Source organism: Myotis myotis, unplaced genomic scaffold (genome assembly GCF_014108235.1).
Source record: "Myotis myotis isolate mMyoMyo1 unplaced genomic scaffold, mMyoMyo1.p scaffold_m19_p_6, whole genome shotgun sequence".
Taxonomy (NCBI): Eukaryota; Metazoa; Chordata; class Mammalia; order Chiroptera; family Vespertilionidae; genus Myotis; species Myotis myotis.
In genome coordinates this window covers 73,042,125-73,056,146 of record NW_023416368.1, presented here as the reverse complement: position 1 = coordinate 73,056,146, position 14,022 = coordinate 73,042,125, and the positions used below count along the sequence as shown (strand labels likewise).

At 39.7% G+C, this 14,022-nt stretch overlaps 1 protein-coding gene across 2 annotated transcripts in view; it reads left to right on the top strand.

Annotated features, from left to right (window-relative positions):
- The window catches only part of GLRA3 (glycine receptor alpha 3), a 128,718-nt gene extending 114,939 nt beyond the window's left edge, over nucleotides 1-13,779 (top strand). For both annotated transcript variants that reach the window (XM_036314887.1, XM_036314888.1), the window contains one exon: nucleotides 13,341-13,779. In XM_036314887.1, the coding sequence (XP_036170780.1) occupies nucleotides 13,341-13,613 (273 nt within the window). In that variant the 3' untranslated portion in view covers nucleotides 13,614-13,779. The remainder of the gene's footprint in view (nucleotides 1-13,340) is intronic.
- The last annotated feature ends 243 nt before the right edge of the window (nucleotides 13,780-14,022 follow it).

Sequence of the window (14,022 nt, the reverse complement as noted above, 5' to 3'; positions counted from 1 at the left end):
GCCGAGGCAGAGACGGTTAGGGGTGATCAGGCAGGCAGAGGGGTTAGGGGTGATCAGGCAGGCAGGGGAGCAGTTAAAAGCCAGCAGTCCTGGATTGTGAGAGGAATATCCGACTGCCAGTTTAGGCCCAATCCCTCTAAACCGTCAGTCGGACATCCTCCAAGGGTCCCGGATTGCGAGAGGGTGCAGGCCGGTTTGAGGGCCCCCCTGCCGCTGCACAAATTTCATGCACTGAACCTCTAGTATTCAATAAAGTAACATGTTCTTTATTTAATTTAATTTCACATGCATTGTAGGGACTTCCATCTCAGAGTTAACTAAAATAGGTTTATAGTACTGCTTTTTACACATGCTATCTATACATTATATTACTTCACTCCATAATTATGAGTTGGCACTGACAGTGGTTCTCAACCTTCCTAATGCTATGACCCTTTAATACAGTTCCTCATGTTGTGGTGTCCAACCATAAAATTATTTTCATTGCTACTTCATAACTGTAATTTTGCTACTGTTATGAATCATAATGTAAATATCTGATATGCAGGATATATTTTCATTGTTCTCAACCCACAGGTTGAGAACTGCTGATAGAAATAGATATACAGATAATTTAAAATTATTTAATTGATTTCTTATCAGTCTAAAATATAGAAGATTGAATTAAATTTCCATAATATTTCATGTAAAACATTCATTTTAAGCTGACATTTTACCATTCAACAATCTTCAAAGCATATCTGAATCTAAATTCAATATGCCAAGCATAATTCATAACTAATTCAAATGCCATCTATAATAAATGCAAGGTTTTCATAGGAGCGAGGTTTTAAAGAATTTTATACTGATAATTGACTTGCAACAATAAAGTATTTTAACCTCATCTATAATTGCATTTTTAACACTTCTATTTTTAAATAATATATAAATATATACATATGTATTAAACTGAATATTTTACTTTAGGCTAATACTTTAGAAAAACAATTTTTTAATTATTCATGTTTTTTTATCTTACCTTAGAATTGTCTAAGTGATTGTGATTTTTCCCAACAAAAATAAACCATTACTTTATTAGTAAATTTTTTCAAAATCCACACACTTTGAAATCATGTAACTGAAAATTAATAGCATTTCATATTTTCTCCATCTGTCACTTTCCTACTTGGCAATTAAAAGTTATAGAAAATTATTTTAATAAAATGACCTTTGGGATAATTTAGTTAAAATCATCATTGTATAAAAACACCCCAAAAGAACAAGAAAGAAAAAAAACTCCCCAAAGGTATCTACTAGGGAAGAAACATTAGGATAAAAATAACATATTTAATGCTGCTGAATCTCATAGCAATTCACATAATCATTACTAACCCTTTTTGATACTTAATGTTTATTTACCACTCACTGACAATCTTCATGCCTTCACCACTCCTTCACCATATAAGATTTTTTTTTTTGTCATTTTTGAGAGCTAAGAATAAGATAGAAAATTCTTACCTCTTATGTATATTATAGTTGATGATAAAGGTGAATGAAGCAATTCAACTAAATGGCTATATCTACGCTTGGATTTTCAATCTATCTCCTGTTATGTGAATCAGTCTTTAATATAATATATATGTATATAAAAAGCCAGCAACCAGAATGTCGTAACGACCAGAACGACTGGTCACTAGGACGCCCACTGTGGCCAGTGAACTGGCCTGATCGGGGGTGGGGCCACTGGACAACCTCCCATGGCCCCTCCCCCCAGATGGCCCCACCCCTGATCAGCCTCTCCCACCCTAATCGAGGCTAGGCTGGCCTGGGGGAGGGCCAGGTGGTTGGCCAAACCCCTCCACAGCCCTTCCTCCAGGCCAACCCTCCCCTGATCTGCCCATAGTCCCTCCCCCAAGCCGGCCACACCCCTGATTGCCCCCACACCCCAATAGGGGGTGGGGCCAGCCGGCCAATCTCCCACCATCTCCTCCTCCCAATAGGCCAGGCCCCGATTGGCTCTAACCCACCTCTATTGAGGCCAGGCCAGCTGGACCCCACCCATGCACAAATTCATACACTGGGCCTCTAGTTCTCTAAATAAAACAAAAAGTACTTTGAATGTTTCACAATATGGTATTGATGCTTAATAACTGAAACATTTGTCTCATTTACAAATTTAGTAAAAACAGGCCCTCCTGTAGAAAGAATTGCATGCTTAAGTAAATGAGTTTTTACCTTCTTCATTGCCTACCCTTCTAACTTGATTGAAGCATATTAAGAGGATTTACTTGTGGGAAAATTAACTATTAAAATTTACCTTTTTAATTAGCCATGTTCTTGAGCTCATTTTGAGTTTATTCTATTTAATTTCTATTAATAACTATATTTTGAGTTGTAAAGTGCCTTAATTTTATGAACATTAAATATTGGCTAACACATAGTGTCAAAAGTTTTAGATGTCTCTCTAAGCACCTTGATTTTGGGCCTTCAGTTCATTAGAAATTTAAGCTGAAATTATCTCCAGAAAGCAGAATTATATCAAAGAAATATTTTGAGTGATACTTGAAATAAAAATATTTTAAAATCATTCATGTTTTTTTATCTTACCTTAGAATTTTCTAAGTGATGGTGATTTTAGAAAATTCATTGAAACCAAAGAAATTAGTCACAAAATAATTTAATGCACTTTTTAATATAATAATCTAATATTAATGCTGAGCTATTAGAAAAGCTTCAACTGTGCTTAAAATTAATGCTTCCTTGTCCCTCTGTGCTTTGTGGGGTCTGGGAGGCCTGCAATGGGAGAACCAGATGCAGTGGGCTGAGGCCTAGGAGGTGAATGGGAAGGAGAGTACATTTTGCTCAAGACAAGTAACTGTCCTTGAGGATGGGCATTTTCTGCAGGCCGTTAGCGTTAGAAAAAAAATAATGCTTTAAGTGGAGCCTTTCAAAAAGAACCCAATAGGTCAGTCATTTTTTTAAAGCCACATGACCTTTTTGAGGTCTAGAGGTCCTTACTCTCTCTCAGCATCTGACTACGTGAAGTCTGGACTAACAGAGCTGAGATCCTATTTCTGAAGCTATAAGATGACTCCACGTGCCTCACCTAACGGGCACACCAGAAATATTTGTGCTGTTTCATGGAACATATTGACAAGGCTAAAGACTTCTTGATTGCAGAAATTAGATTTGCAAAGAATTCTAACAGTCATATAGCAAACCCTACATATTGTGACAATAGCAGAGTAAGGCATAGAGGGGCAAAGTGCTATTTTCAAATATATGCTGTTGGCTAATTATTTTTGTTGTTGTTAATCCTCATATGAGGATATTTCTCCATTGCTTTTTTTGAAGAGAGTGGAAGGGAGGGAGGGAGGGAGGGAGAGAGAGAGAGAGAGAGGAAGGGAGGGAAGGGGAGAGAGAGACAAAGAGAGGGAGAGAGGGAGAGAAAGAGAAACATCAATGTGTAAGAGACACTTTGGTTGGTTGCCTTTGGCACACAGCCTGACTGGGCTGGGATCGAGCCTGCAATCCAAGTACATGCCCTTGACTAGGATTGAACCCATGACCCTTAGGTGCACAGGCCGATGCTCTGAGCAACACTGGCCAAGGCTGCCGTTGACTAATTTTTAAGTGAAACACAAGTGTAAGGCCACTGCAGAGGAAGCAGCTGGGTAGGTCTATTTTACATAGCACTTTAGTGCTAGTTTAGTTTCTGTGGATTTAAAATATCTAATAGTAAAATGATTCAAGTCGGTAATCATATTTTTATTTTATATTGTGTAATTATGCAATTTCCACAATACTACAATTATAATGAATACAATATTAATAATATTATAGCAGTAATTTGAATAACTTATTGGGTGTTTTATATATTTTCTCTCACCCTAAAAAAAAAAAACCCAATCCTGCTAGATAGTGCTATAATCCTTGTGTGTTTTTTTGGAACTAAAAACCAAAAATCTGAGAGCTAAGTAAGACTACCCAGACTCCTGGCAATAAATGATGAAGCCATGGAATCACTTAACTATAATAAAACATTTTCATTTTGAATACCAATCTTGACTCAGAATTTAAATTTGAACTATCTAGTATATTTATGACTACATAAAATATTTGAAAATTATTTGCTATAGTACACACATATTTTTATTATGCAGACAGTGTTCCTCACCCTCTTATTTTCTATTACCATTGCCAGGAAATAAATATTTGAACAAGACATTTTAATGAGGAAAGTGTTTTCATTGAAACTAAAGGTTTCTGTTTCTTCAACTCCAAAATTAGTAGGAAAGCCGTTGGTGATGAATTTGTAAGTGAAATCATATTCTAGGTGCTTTTGAAAACAATAACGTAATAAATCACATTATACTAGTATAACATACTTATTCAAAGTCTCTTTTCTAACATATGCCTATGTCTCGTAGTACATTTTAAAATGGATAAAGATATAGGTTGTATATTCTTACTTATAGTCTTACCTAGAAACAGCCTTACTTAAAAACAGGAATTGCTTAAAAATAAAATAATAGTTTAATACTAATGCAAAAGCCATTACAAGGGTATATTTCCATAAACCACCACTTAAAATGTAAATTATAGAGTGTTAGAGGAGTTTAAAAAAATTTTTTTACATCCTTACGAATTCAAGCTGATTAGGATAGTTGCATTGTGCCTCCAGGAAACTTTTGTTTCTACAACTTGACTGGGCATTATAATCACCTACAAACGCTGTGGGAAGTGCAGGTAAGTGGGACAGCTTAAGTGCTAATGAGAAGGACTCTCTGCATGGAGACCTAGAAAATTAGTCTCAACAATCCCCCCCAGTGAGTGATTCCAAGACAGGTGTTATATAGACCACCGTGCAAGAAACATTGGCCTTGCCAAGACGATCATCACTGCATGCACATAGAATAATGGCAGTTTTACAAATTGTTGCCCTTTTTTATGATGAACCAGTGCTATATAAAGATGGTTAAGTTTAAATTGTTCCAATGTGTCATTTTTCTATCAAAACCGATGTCCAAATGTGATGTAGCTTTGTTCAGTACAGCGCCATAGCTCTGATTACAAGCTTAAAGACAGAATCATACTTACAAGACTGAAATAAGCTTTAACCGTGTATGTCATGGGCTTAACTTTTTAGAAGGATAAAAAGCAAGAGAGACAGCAGATAAAGTAGCTTCATTTAACTGGGGGCCTTGCAGCTAAGCTACTCAGCACACAGGATTTTTTCTTCCCTCACCTGCACAGGGCATGAGTGGCTTCTAGTTTACAGAAATAGATGCAGTGTCATATGCAGGAATGGTCCCTACAGCTAAAAAATTCAAATACGACCGTGGACCCAGAGTCATTATATCAGGTAACACTCCACCCCGTACACTTTCCCCACCAGAAACCAGACAGCTTTCTAAAGGCATTCCTACTTAAACTCACTCATGTTCACTCTCATACACACTCATCTAGTGAACTAGCCAGCCATCATGTCATTGTCATCCTGTCTTTAGTAATGCATGTTTTCATTGCTCATTCCAATTCCTATGTAAACCATTGTTCTGTCAGCAGGTGAGATATGTATGGTATGCCCTCCCCATGTTGTGTTCTTGGGCCATTTTATACACCGGTCATGTTTAAATGTGTTTCTTTGTCCAATGAGATCTATTGTAGGGGCCCAAACTGATATAAAATGTCTTGTTCCAAGCCATTAATAGTATTGTCAGCTGTGGCTTTTGTTACAGTGTAAAAAATCCCAAGAGGGACTAGCTGTCTATTTCTGCCAAAACCCATTAAATCTTCCGGGAGCCATGGGCAAAGACCCTAAGTATTCCATCTGCCGGCTGTGCGTGAGTGCTTGTCATTGGGAGCTTTCACCCAAAGCAATTTTCATGCAATTTTTTCTTTGTTGATATTCAAGACAAGCTCTCACCACATGGATGCTTTCATTGTGCAACAGAGGAATATGTCACAGTTCTGTCCATTGCTGCATGGCCTGGACACCACCATGGCTACGTCCATGGACAGTCCATGACATCTGTATTGGCACTCTTATCTTCTTCGGAGCTAGCAACTTGGTGGGCATTAAATGACCTAATTTCTTTCCACCCTGGAATTTCTATTGGGCATTATAGCTCACACCCTTCGCATCTTTGTGTATCCAGATATTGCTCTGAGAGCAAGAACCATTCTTCCCATACTGCCACATATACTGTTCTCAAGTCAGCCCATTGTGTGGACTTGACTTCCTCTCTTCAACAACAGTTATTCATTCCACTGCAGGTCTGGGTTGAGTCCTGACCTTTCATATTGGAGTTTCCATTGGTGAACCAGGTGTCCTGTTTTGCCTCAGTGGAAAGAGAATCATGATGTTTAGACCACTTTGGTAGCTCAGCCAGAGACTCCATCATTGGATCATTGTCAGATAGGTACCTTTTCATGAACATGCTTTTCCCAAGGTACTCCCCTTAACTTGTCTCTGAATATACCATTTTCATTCTATCAGGGAGTTTAAGTTAGAATGCCATTTTTTATTGTTGCTGTAAATTTTTTTAAATTTTTTCTTTATTGTTGAAAGTATTACAGATGTCCCTTTTGTTTTTCCCCATTGACCTCCTCCATCCTGCACCCACCCCCTGCCCCAGGCCTTCACCTCATTATTGTCTGTGCCCATGGATTATGCATATATGCATATAAATTCTCTCCCCACCCACCCACCTCCACCTTCCCTCTGAGATTCATCAGTCTGTTTAATGCTTTTTTGACATCACCTTTAACATGGTAGAAACTTAGGCTTACATATAGTCTGATGTTCTTCAGATTCCTTCAGTTTGGGGCGTCTGGTTCTTCTAGAACAAAAGAGAATGCCAGTAGCCATCATTCCAATACATTGCTATACCTGCTCACAGAATCAGAGAGTTTTCTAGTCTAGAATCCTAGCAGCTACCTTAGGGAACCTCTATTGAACTTTCTCCAGAAACTCCAGTCCACATGTATTTCAGTAGCAGATACCTCTGCAGTGGATAAATTTTAAGGCCTCTGAGGGTCAGCTTGGGTTATGGCCTGCCTCAAATCTCTTGTTCCCCTTTCACATTCGGTCTGTCTTCCAGTCACTTTATACAGCGTGGCCAACAGAAATCCAAAACCTATCTGCCAGATTTCAGGTAGTGTTACAAGCTGTTTTTCTCAAGTGGGATCCAGAAGAAACAGCAGTTTGCCCTTCACTGTTTGTGACTTGTCTCTAGTAGTTTGTCAAGGTTAAGGTTAGCCACCTTTACCTAATCATGTGTGCCACTGCAGTCTCCAAAACTTCCCTTGACTTTCTCCTCGGAGAGGGAAACTATCATTTCTCATTAACCAACTCACTTTTGACAGTGATCTGAATCAAACTGTTTCCAACCAGGTTGTGGCAATATGCTGGAGAATTCGGGTTTCCTTAAGGGGTGACAGTTAGGTTACAGTTTGGGTCTATCCCACAAGAAGACACACTGTGTTTGACTTTTTTTAGATTGAAATTAAGAGGAACATTTTAGTCAAGTCTATCAAAGCCTACCAGCCTTCTTTGTCCTTCTGAAACTCTTGAGTCGTTTCAGAAGGCTGTAGGGGGTACATCTCTAAGGAACCCAAGTAGTCAGCCTTCAGGACCCCTTTAGTTTTACATAGGGTAGATGCGAATGCTCTAGAGAAGATTAATGCTGCCACCACCATTCCCTTACTGAAAACTGAGAGCTTTCTTTATTTGCCTGGAATCTTGTTTAATAGCTACTACAGAGGAAGGTTCAGGCAATTCTAAGGGCTCTCATTTTAATATATCCAATTACATCCGGGCTAAGGAACAATTGCTCAAGATTAGGCTTAAGCCAGATTTGGCAAGATCATTCCTTCACATGTCACGTCCTTTCTGATTATACATTTAGCCAAAGACAATGCCACCTACTGGATATATCTTAGTCCCTTACTTTCCTATTTGCAGCTTTTACTATGAACATGATACCTGCTACCACAGCATCACTATGCCTCCTTCTCGTCCCCACCAGCTTCTCTTTTGCTCTTCATATAACCTTCTCATTCCCCAGCAGCATTACTGGACATTGTGCACTGGCACCCAAAGCTACGTTCACCACTCCCAGACATTCAACTTTAACTGTAGTGTAGCCTTGAAACCCCATTCAGAGTTAGGCAAGGAGATCCTGGCCTTCAAGTCAATGTTCTTTGTTTCAGCTGACCTAACGGATGGAGTAAACTCAGCAACTCATATAAGTGCCTTTTGTTTCCATTCCCCACTGGCATCATTGGATTTAACTTCTGAGATGAAAGCAGCAGATTTAACAGGGGTCCTTAAAGGAAGCAGCTGCCGGAACTGGAACAGATTTCCTTCCTCCCAGCGGGCAATAACGTGCTAGGAAATCTGTCTTAGGAATTCTGTCAATTTTCTTCTGTGTCTTAAAAGCCACCCAAAGAGAGCTAGTAGATTCACCTCTGGCCATGACCTTTCTTCTGAATCGCCCAGGTATTTTTTTTTCTTCCATCAGTAAAACCTAGCGTGGCAGCTGCAAAAGCAAATGTGCCCATGAACTATAGATGCCCTGCTGCCTTCCCAAAAAGAGAGCCACCGGGGGAACTGATGCCCAAGGGATTCTCCTAATCAGTGTCCGCCCGAGAGGAGCCCAAAGGATAAGGTTTGGGTAGGCTCCTTTTTAAAATTATCGAATTGCTACTCCCCTAAAGGACTATTCTATTTCACAGCAGTGAGAGAACCAGGCAACAGCCTTCCTCGATAGATTCCCACCACTCAAGGCTCCACTCACTCAAAAAGGGGTCTTTGATTATACACCTGCCAATAATTCCTGAGTGGCAACACTGCAGCAAATTAGGAACTAGCATTCACACCAAACATTACTTTTCATGCTGCAGCATGCAAAAAAAATTATCAGCCTCCAGGTCAATCAACCTCATGATCCTGAAAAACGTTGAGACCCAGCTCCTTTATATTGGAACTGGAGGCCAGGTGCATGGATTCATGCACGGCAGGGGGGGTCCCTCAGCCTGGCCTGCGCCCTTTCGCAATCCGGGACCCCTCAGGGGGTGTCCGACTGCAGATTTAGGCCCAACCCCCGGACCTAAACCAGCAGTCGGACATCCCTCGAGGGATGTAGCACTGCGCCAAGCAGCAGGCGGCCAGGAAGGAGCCTGAGCCGGGGCCTGGTGCCACACTGCTCACACTCATCCCTGCCCACTGCGCCGCCACTAAGTAGTGCTGCTGCAGAGTGGGAGAGGCTCCCGCTGCCGCAGCTGCGCTCACCAGCCGTGAGCCCAGCTGCTGGCTGAGCAGCACTCCCCCTGTGAGAGCACACTGACACCAGGGGGCAGCTCATGCATTGAGCATCTGCCCTCTGGTGGTCAATGTGCATCATAGTGACTGGTCAACTGGTTGTTCCAGTCATTCTGGTCGTTTGGTCATAATGGTTGATTAGGCTTTTATATAGAGAGATTGCTTTCTTCAGTATGGTAGCCACCAGCCCCATGTGGCACTATTGAGCACTAGAAATATGGAGTCTGAGTTAAGGCACGTTAAAATATCCACTGGCATCAAGGACTCAGTAAGAAATAAAGAATGTAAAATATCTCTTTAATTTTTACTTAGTAAATATTTAAAAAATATTTAAGACATACTGAGTTAAAGAACATGTCTTACTAAAAGTAATTGTGCCTGTTTCTTTTAACTTATTAAACTGTAGCAAGTATAAATTTAAATTTTAAAATTACACACATGGCTTCTATTTGTGCTTTACATTATATCGGACAGGGCTGCATGATAGTTACTATTTTCCAACACCACTTGTCTGGGGTTACAGAGATGTGACATCAAGGTAACTGCAATGTCCTTTTAAGTCCCAGCACCTCTGGTTTCATCTTGAGTGCAGGCCATGAGGCTGCTAGCTTTCCTTGCTTTTGTTTCTCTTCCCCCACCCCTGAGTAGTTTCAGTTTCAAAGATAATCAATTAATAGGAGACAAGGAATTAATTGTATCTCAAGCCACTCTCCTTTCCGTTCTTTCACCCTCGTTCCTTTCAGTTTTATTTTACTGATCACCCATCTACCAACTCAACAAGGTCTGAAACTGTGTCACTCATATTCTGATAGTAAGACTTATCCTCAGTTATTTTCCACAGAGCTTCTGCTACCTCAAACCCAGGGTGGATCAGTACCACATTCTCATCAGAATTCCCTCCCAACCTTTGGAGCCTGCAATGATCTGAGAGCCAGGTCAGCTTCTGTCCCCACTGCTGAAATTTGGGGGTCAAATTGCCAAGAAGGCCCTTTATTCAGTCCTACAGGGGCATGTGGGGCAAGCCTCCCGTCAGACACAGCATCTTCCTCAAAGTGGGAGGCTTGGCAGGTACTCAAGAGCACAGCTCTTTTGCCCCTCACCCACACGACATACAGATACAACTGCCACAGACAACAGTCAAGGCATGTGGCTGTGGTCACCTTGACACAGAGAAGCCACAGCCTTTATTTCCCACCAAGCCTATATACCGTCTGGTCATGTAGGCCCCTGCACAGCCTCCCGAGAGCAGGTGCCTCCTTCACTGCGGATGAAGCAAACCACATTCCCCATTTAGCTGAACTCTATTGTTCTCAAGGAAGTGATGCTGGAAGAACCAGAAGTCCCTCTCAGCAGTCCTGAGACAGCCCCCAGCTGGCATTAACCCTTTACTCGTTGTCAGTTATGTGAAAAGATATGATTGAGAAAACTACAGTTGTTCACTAAATATGGTCAATCTTAAATGACTATTTCTGTTGTGAGGTATGGGGGTCTCCAAAGGTTTGAAAATATGGTTAGAACAGATGGTTAAAAAGGTAGTAATTGAAGCAGGTGGTTAAAATGTACAAACTTCCAGTTATAAGATAAAAAAACATTAGGCATGTAACGTACAGCATGATGACCATAGCTAACCCTGGTGTATGATATATAAGAAAGTGGTTAAGAGAGTAGATCCTAAGAGTTTTCCTCACAAGCAGAATATTTTTTCTTATTTTATCTATAAGAGATAACGGATGTTAAGTAAACCTATTGTAGTCATTTCACAATATATGTAAGTCAAACCATCAGGTTGTACACCTTAAACTTATACAGTGATATACATCAATTATCCTATCTAATGAAGAGGGAAAATGCAAATTGACCATCATGTTGTCACAAAGATGGTGGTGCCCATAGCCACAAGATGGCAGCGCCCAGTCCTCTCAGCCCCGCTGGAGTCCCACAGTCCTTTCAGCCCAGGCGGGGGCGGGGGGGCGGGGGGGTGGCAGGCTCACGGTGCAGCCGTAACCGCCCTCAGCCCCCCAGCTGCTGAGGGCCGCCCCAAGGTGCAGGCAAGCCTTGGATATTGGCTGCCCAGCCACCCAGGGCTGGGCCAAGGCATAGGCAAGCCTTGGATTTTGGCTGCTCAGCCACCTAGGACCAGTCCGAGGCACAGGCAAGCCTTGGATGATAGCTGCCCAGCCACCCATGGCTGGTCCAAGGCATAAGCAAGCCTCGGATTTTGGCTGCTCAGCTACCTAGGACCAGTCCGAGGCACAGGTAAGCCTCAGATGTTGGCCACCCAGACACCCAGAGCCACCCGAGGCTCAGGTAACCAGGGCTGGCTGAGGCTTGCATTGCCGGCAGTGGCAGCAGGAGAGGTGTGATGGGGCATCGCCTTCCCCTGATCGCCAGGTTGCCTCCTGCCCCTAAGGACTCACAGACTGTGAGAGGGGGCAGGCCTGGCTGAGAGATCCCCCCTCCAGTGTATGAATTTTCATGCACCAGGCCTCTAGTTTCTCAATAAAACTAGAAAAAAGGGTAGTCAATAGATACTACTTTACTAAGCACAGATGCTAAAATCCTAAAATCTTAGCATTTTTGTAATAAAAAATTCAAAGCAAACAATAATATAGCCTTAAAATCTCCATGGAAACAAAAAAAAAAATTGCCAGCACCAATGAACATTCTTATGAAGACTACTAAAAATCAAGTTCCATTTTTTGCAGGATTACAGCAATAATTACATAGGATTTGGATCATCAGCTTTTATGTCATACTGGTTTCCTCAAAATTCAATTACTGATACACCTTCAGTTGAGATATTTTCCAATAATTATATGTTTTTGCTTTCAGATGGAATTGCCTTCATAATTCACCAGAAACCTATTTTATAATTATTACATCAACTTTGATCATCTTCTCATTTTTAGAATCCATTTTAATTTTTATTTGTTACTTTTATATTTTGTAATATACTATTCATTGACCTTCTACTTTCAAAACTCAAAATATTTTTCAAGAGTTTGAATACTTGGTTACTTTTATCTCTTGTATTACCATAAAGATTACTTCTATAAGAGGCAAGCTATAATAAATTTGTAAAATGTCATCTTTTAAACTTTCAATTTTAGTGCAAGAAATTCAATTAATTGGCAGCCATCTACTGTTACAATCTAAATAAATTTTTCAAATTAAATTACTCATTAATGAACTTTATTATAAATCAGTAAGTGCCATGTTTTCCTATCATAAACACTATTGATTTATTATAGTTTTATTAATAATTTTTTCCTTAAATTTATATTTTTCTTTCATGTATATGCATAGGGAATTCTCTTCAATTTATAACATATAAGAGAAAAGTAACAATAATTTTTAGAACATAATAATTCATAATTTTTCTTAACATGAAATAAACTTTTGCCAAATTTCATTCATAATTTCAACTAAATCAATGCACTTGAAAAGCAATTGTATGTAAGCCAGAATATGGGACTATCTTATAGTCTCCCAAATCGGTTAGTATAAAACGTACAAGTAGCATTGAGGATAACAAAAATTAACCAGAGTTATTGAGCTAAACTGTATTTTGAAACAAACTAACATAAAAGTGTAGGAAATAAACATTAAAATATTTGCCTCCATGAAAAATAAAAATTCAGTCAATGATCCTGGTACGTTTCTGACATCATATTTACCCATTTAGACACATAATGTAAAAAATATTTAGTCTGTGACATAATATCCAATAGATTTTTTCTTGCTCAATTTATTTAGATATTCTAGCAATATATACACAATACCAGAATTGTTACTTTTCCATTCAAACATATAATTTGAGAGTTTTATATTTCTTAATGGACACATCTCTGTGATGCACATTCAATCAATAAAACTTGAGTGGGGAATAAAACAACTCATTCTTGTAGGCTTGTCTTTTCATTACAATAATGTTAGCATTTATCATGCTAAAGCTTAAGTTGTGATTCCGAGTTGCTGTTAATTATGCTCTGTTTCATGACTAAAGTGTTCTCCTGTGTTTTTCTGATGGCAGGATGATGAGGTAAGGGAAAGTCGGTTCAGCTTCACTGCCTATGGCATGGGGCCGTGCCTGCAAGCAAAAGAGAGTGTGACCCCCAAGGGCCCAAACCGTCCTGTCCAGGTAATGCCAGAAAGCCCTGATGAAATGAGGAAGATCTTCATCGACCGGGCCAAGAAGATTGACACCATCTCCCGAGCCTGCTTCCCATTAGCCTTTTTGATTTTTAATATTTTCTACTGGGTTATCTATAAAATTCTTAGGCATGAGGATATACATCAGCAATGAGATTAAGTCTCGGGGGTCATGCAAGTGCAAACAGTCAATTCGAAAGTGTCTTCGCCATAAGGGTGTGTGTGTGTGTGTGTGTGTGTGTGTGTGTTGTGTACAAATGATGACCATTATATTAAAATGCATAGAGGAAGGGATTATTATGATTTGCTATGCAAAGTCATTGAGGCAAGTTAAGATTCTTTTAATGGATACCAAATATATATTTATGTATTATAGACATTCTATTTCATATTGATTTATCTGCTCTTTCATAGTAAATCACATAAGTGGAAGTATCACTGCCAATGTGTTTGTAAGTTATATAATGTCACATAATAGCACATGTGAAAACTACTTTGGATTTCTTTATTTTTAATTTCATAATAATCTTGCAAAGTAAAATTTTCACAGTGAACTTTATACA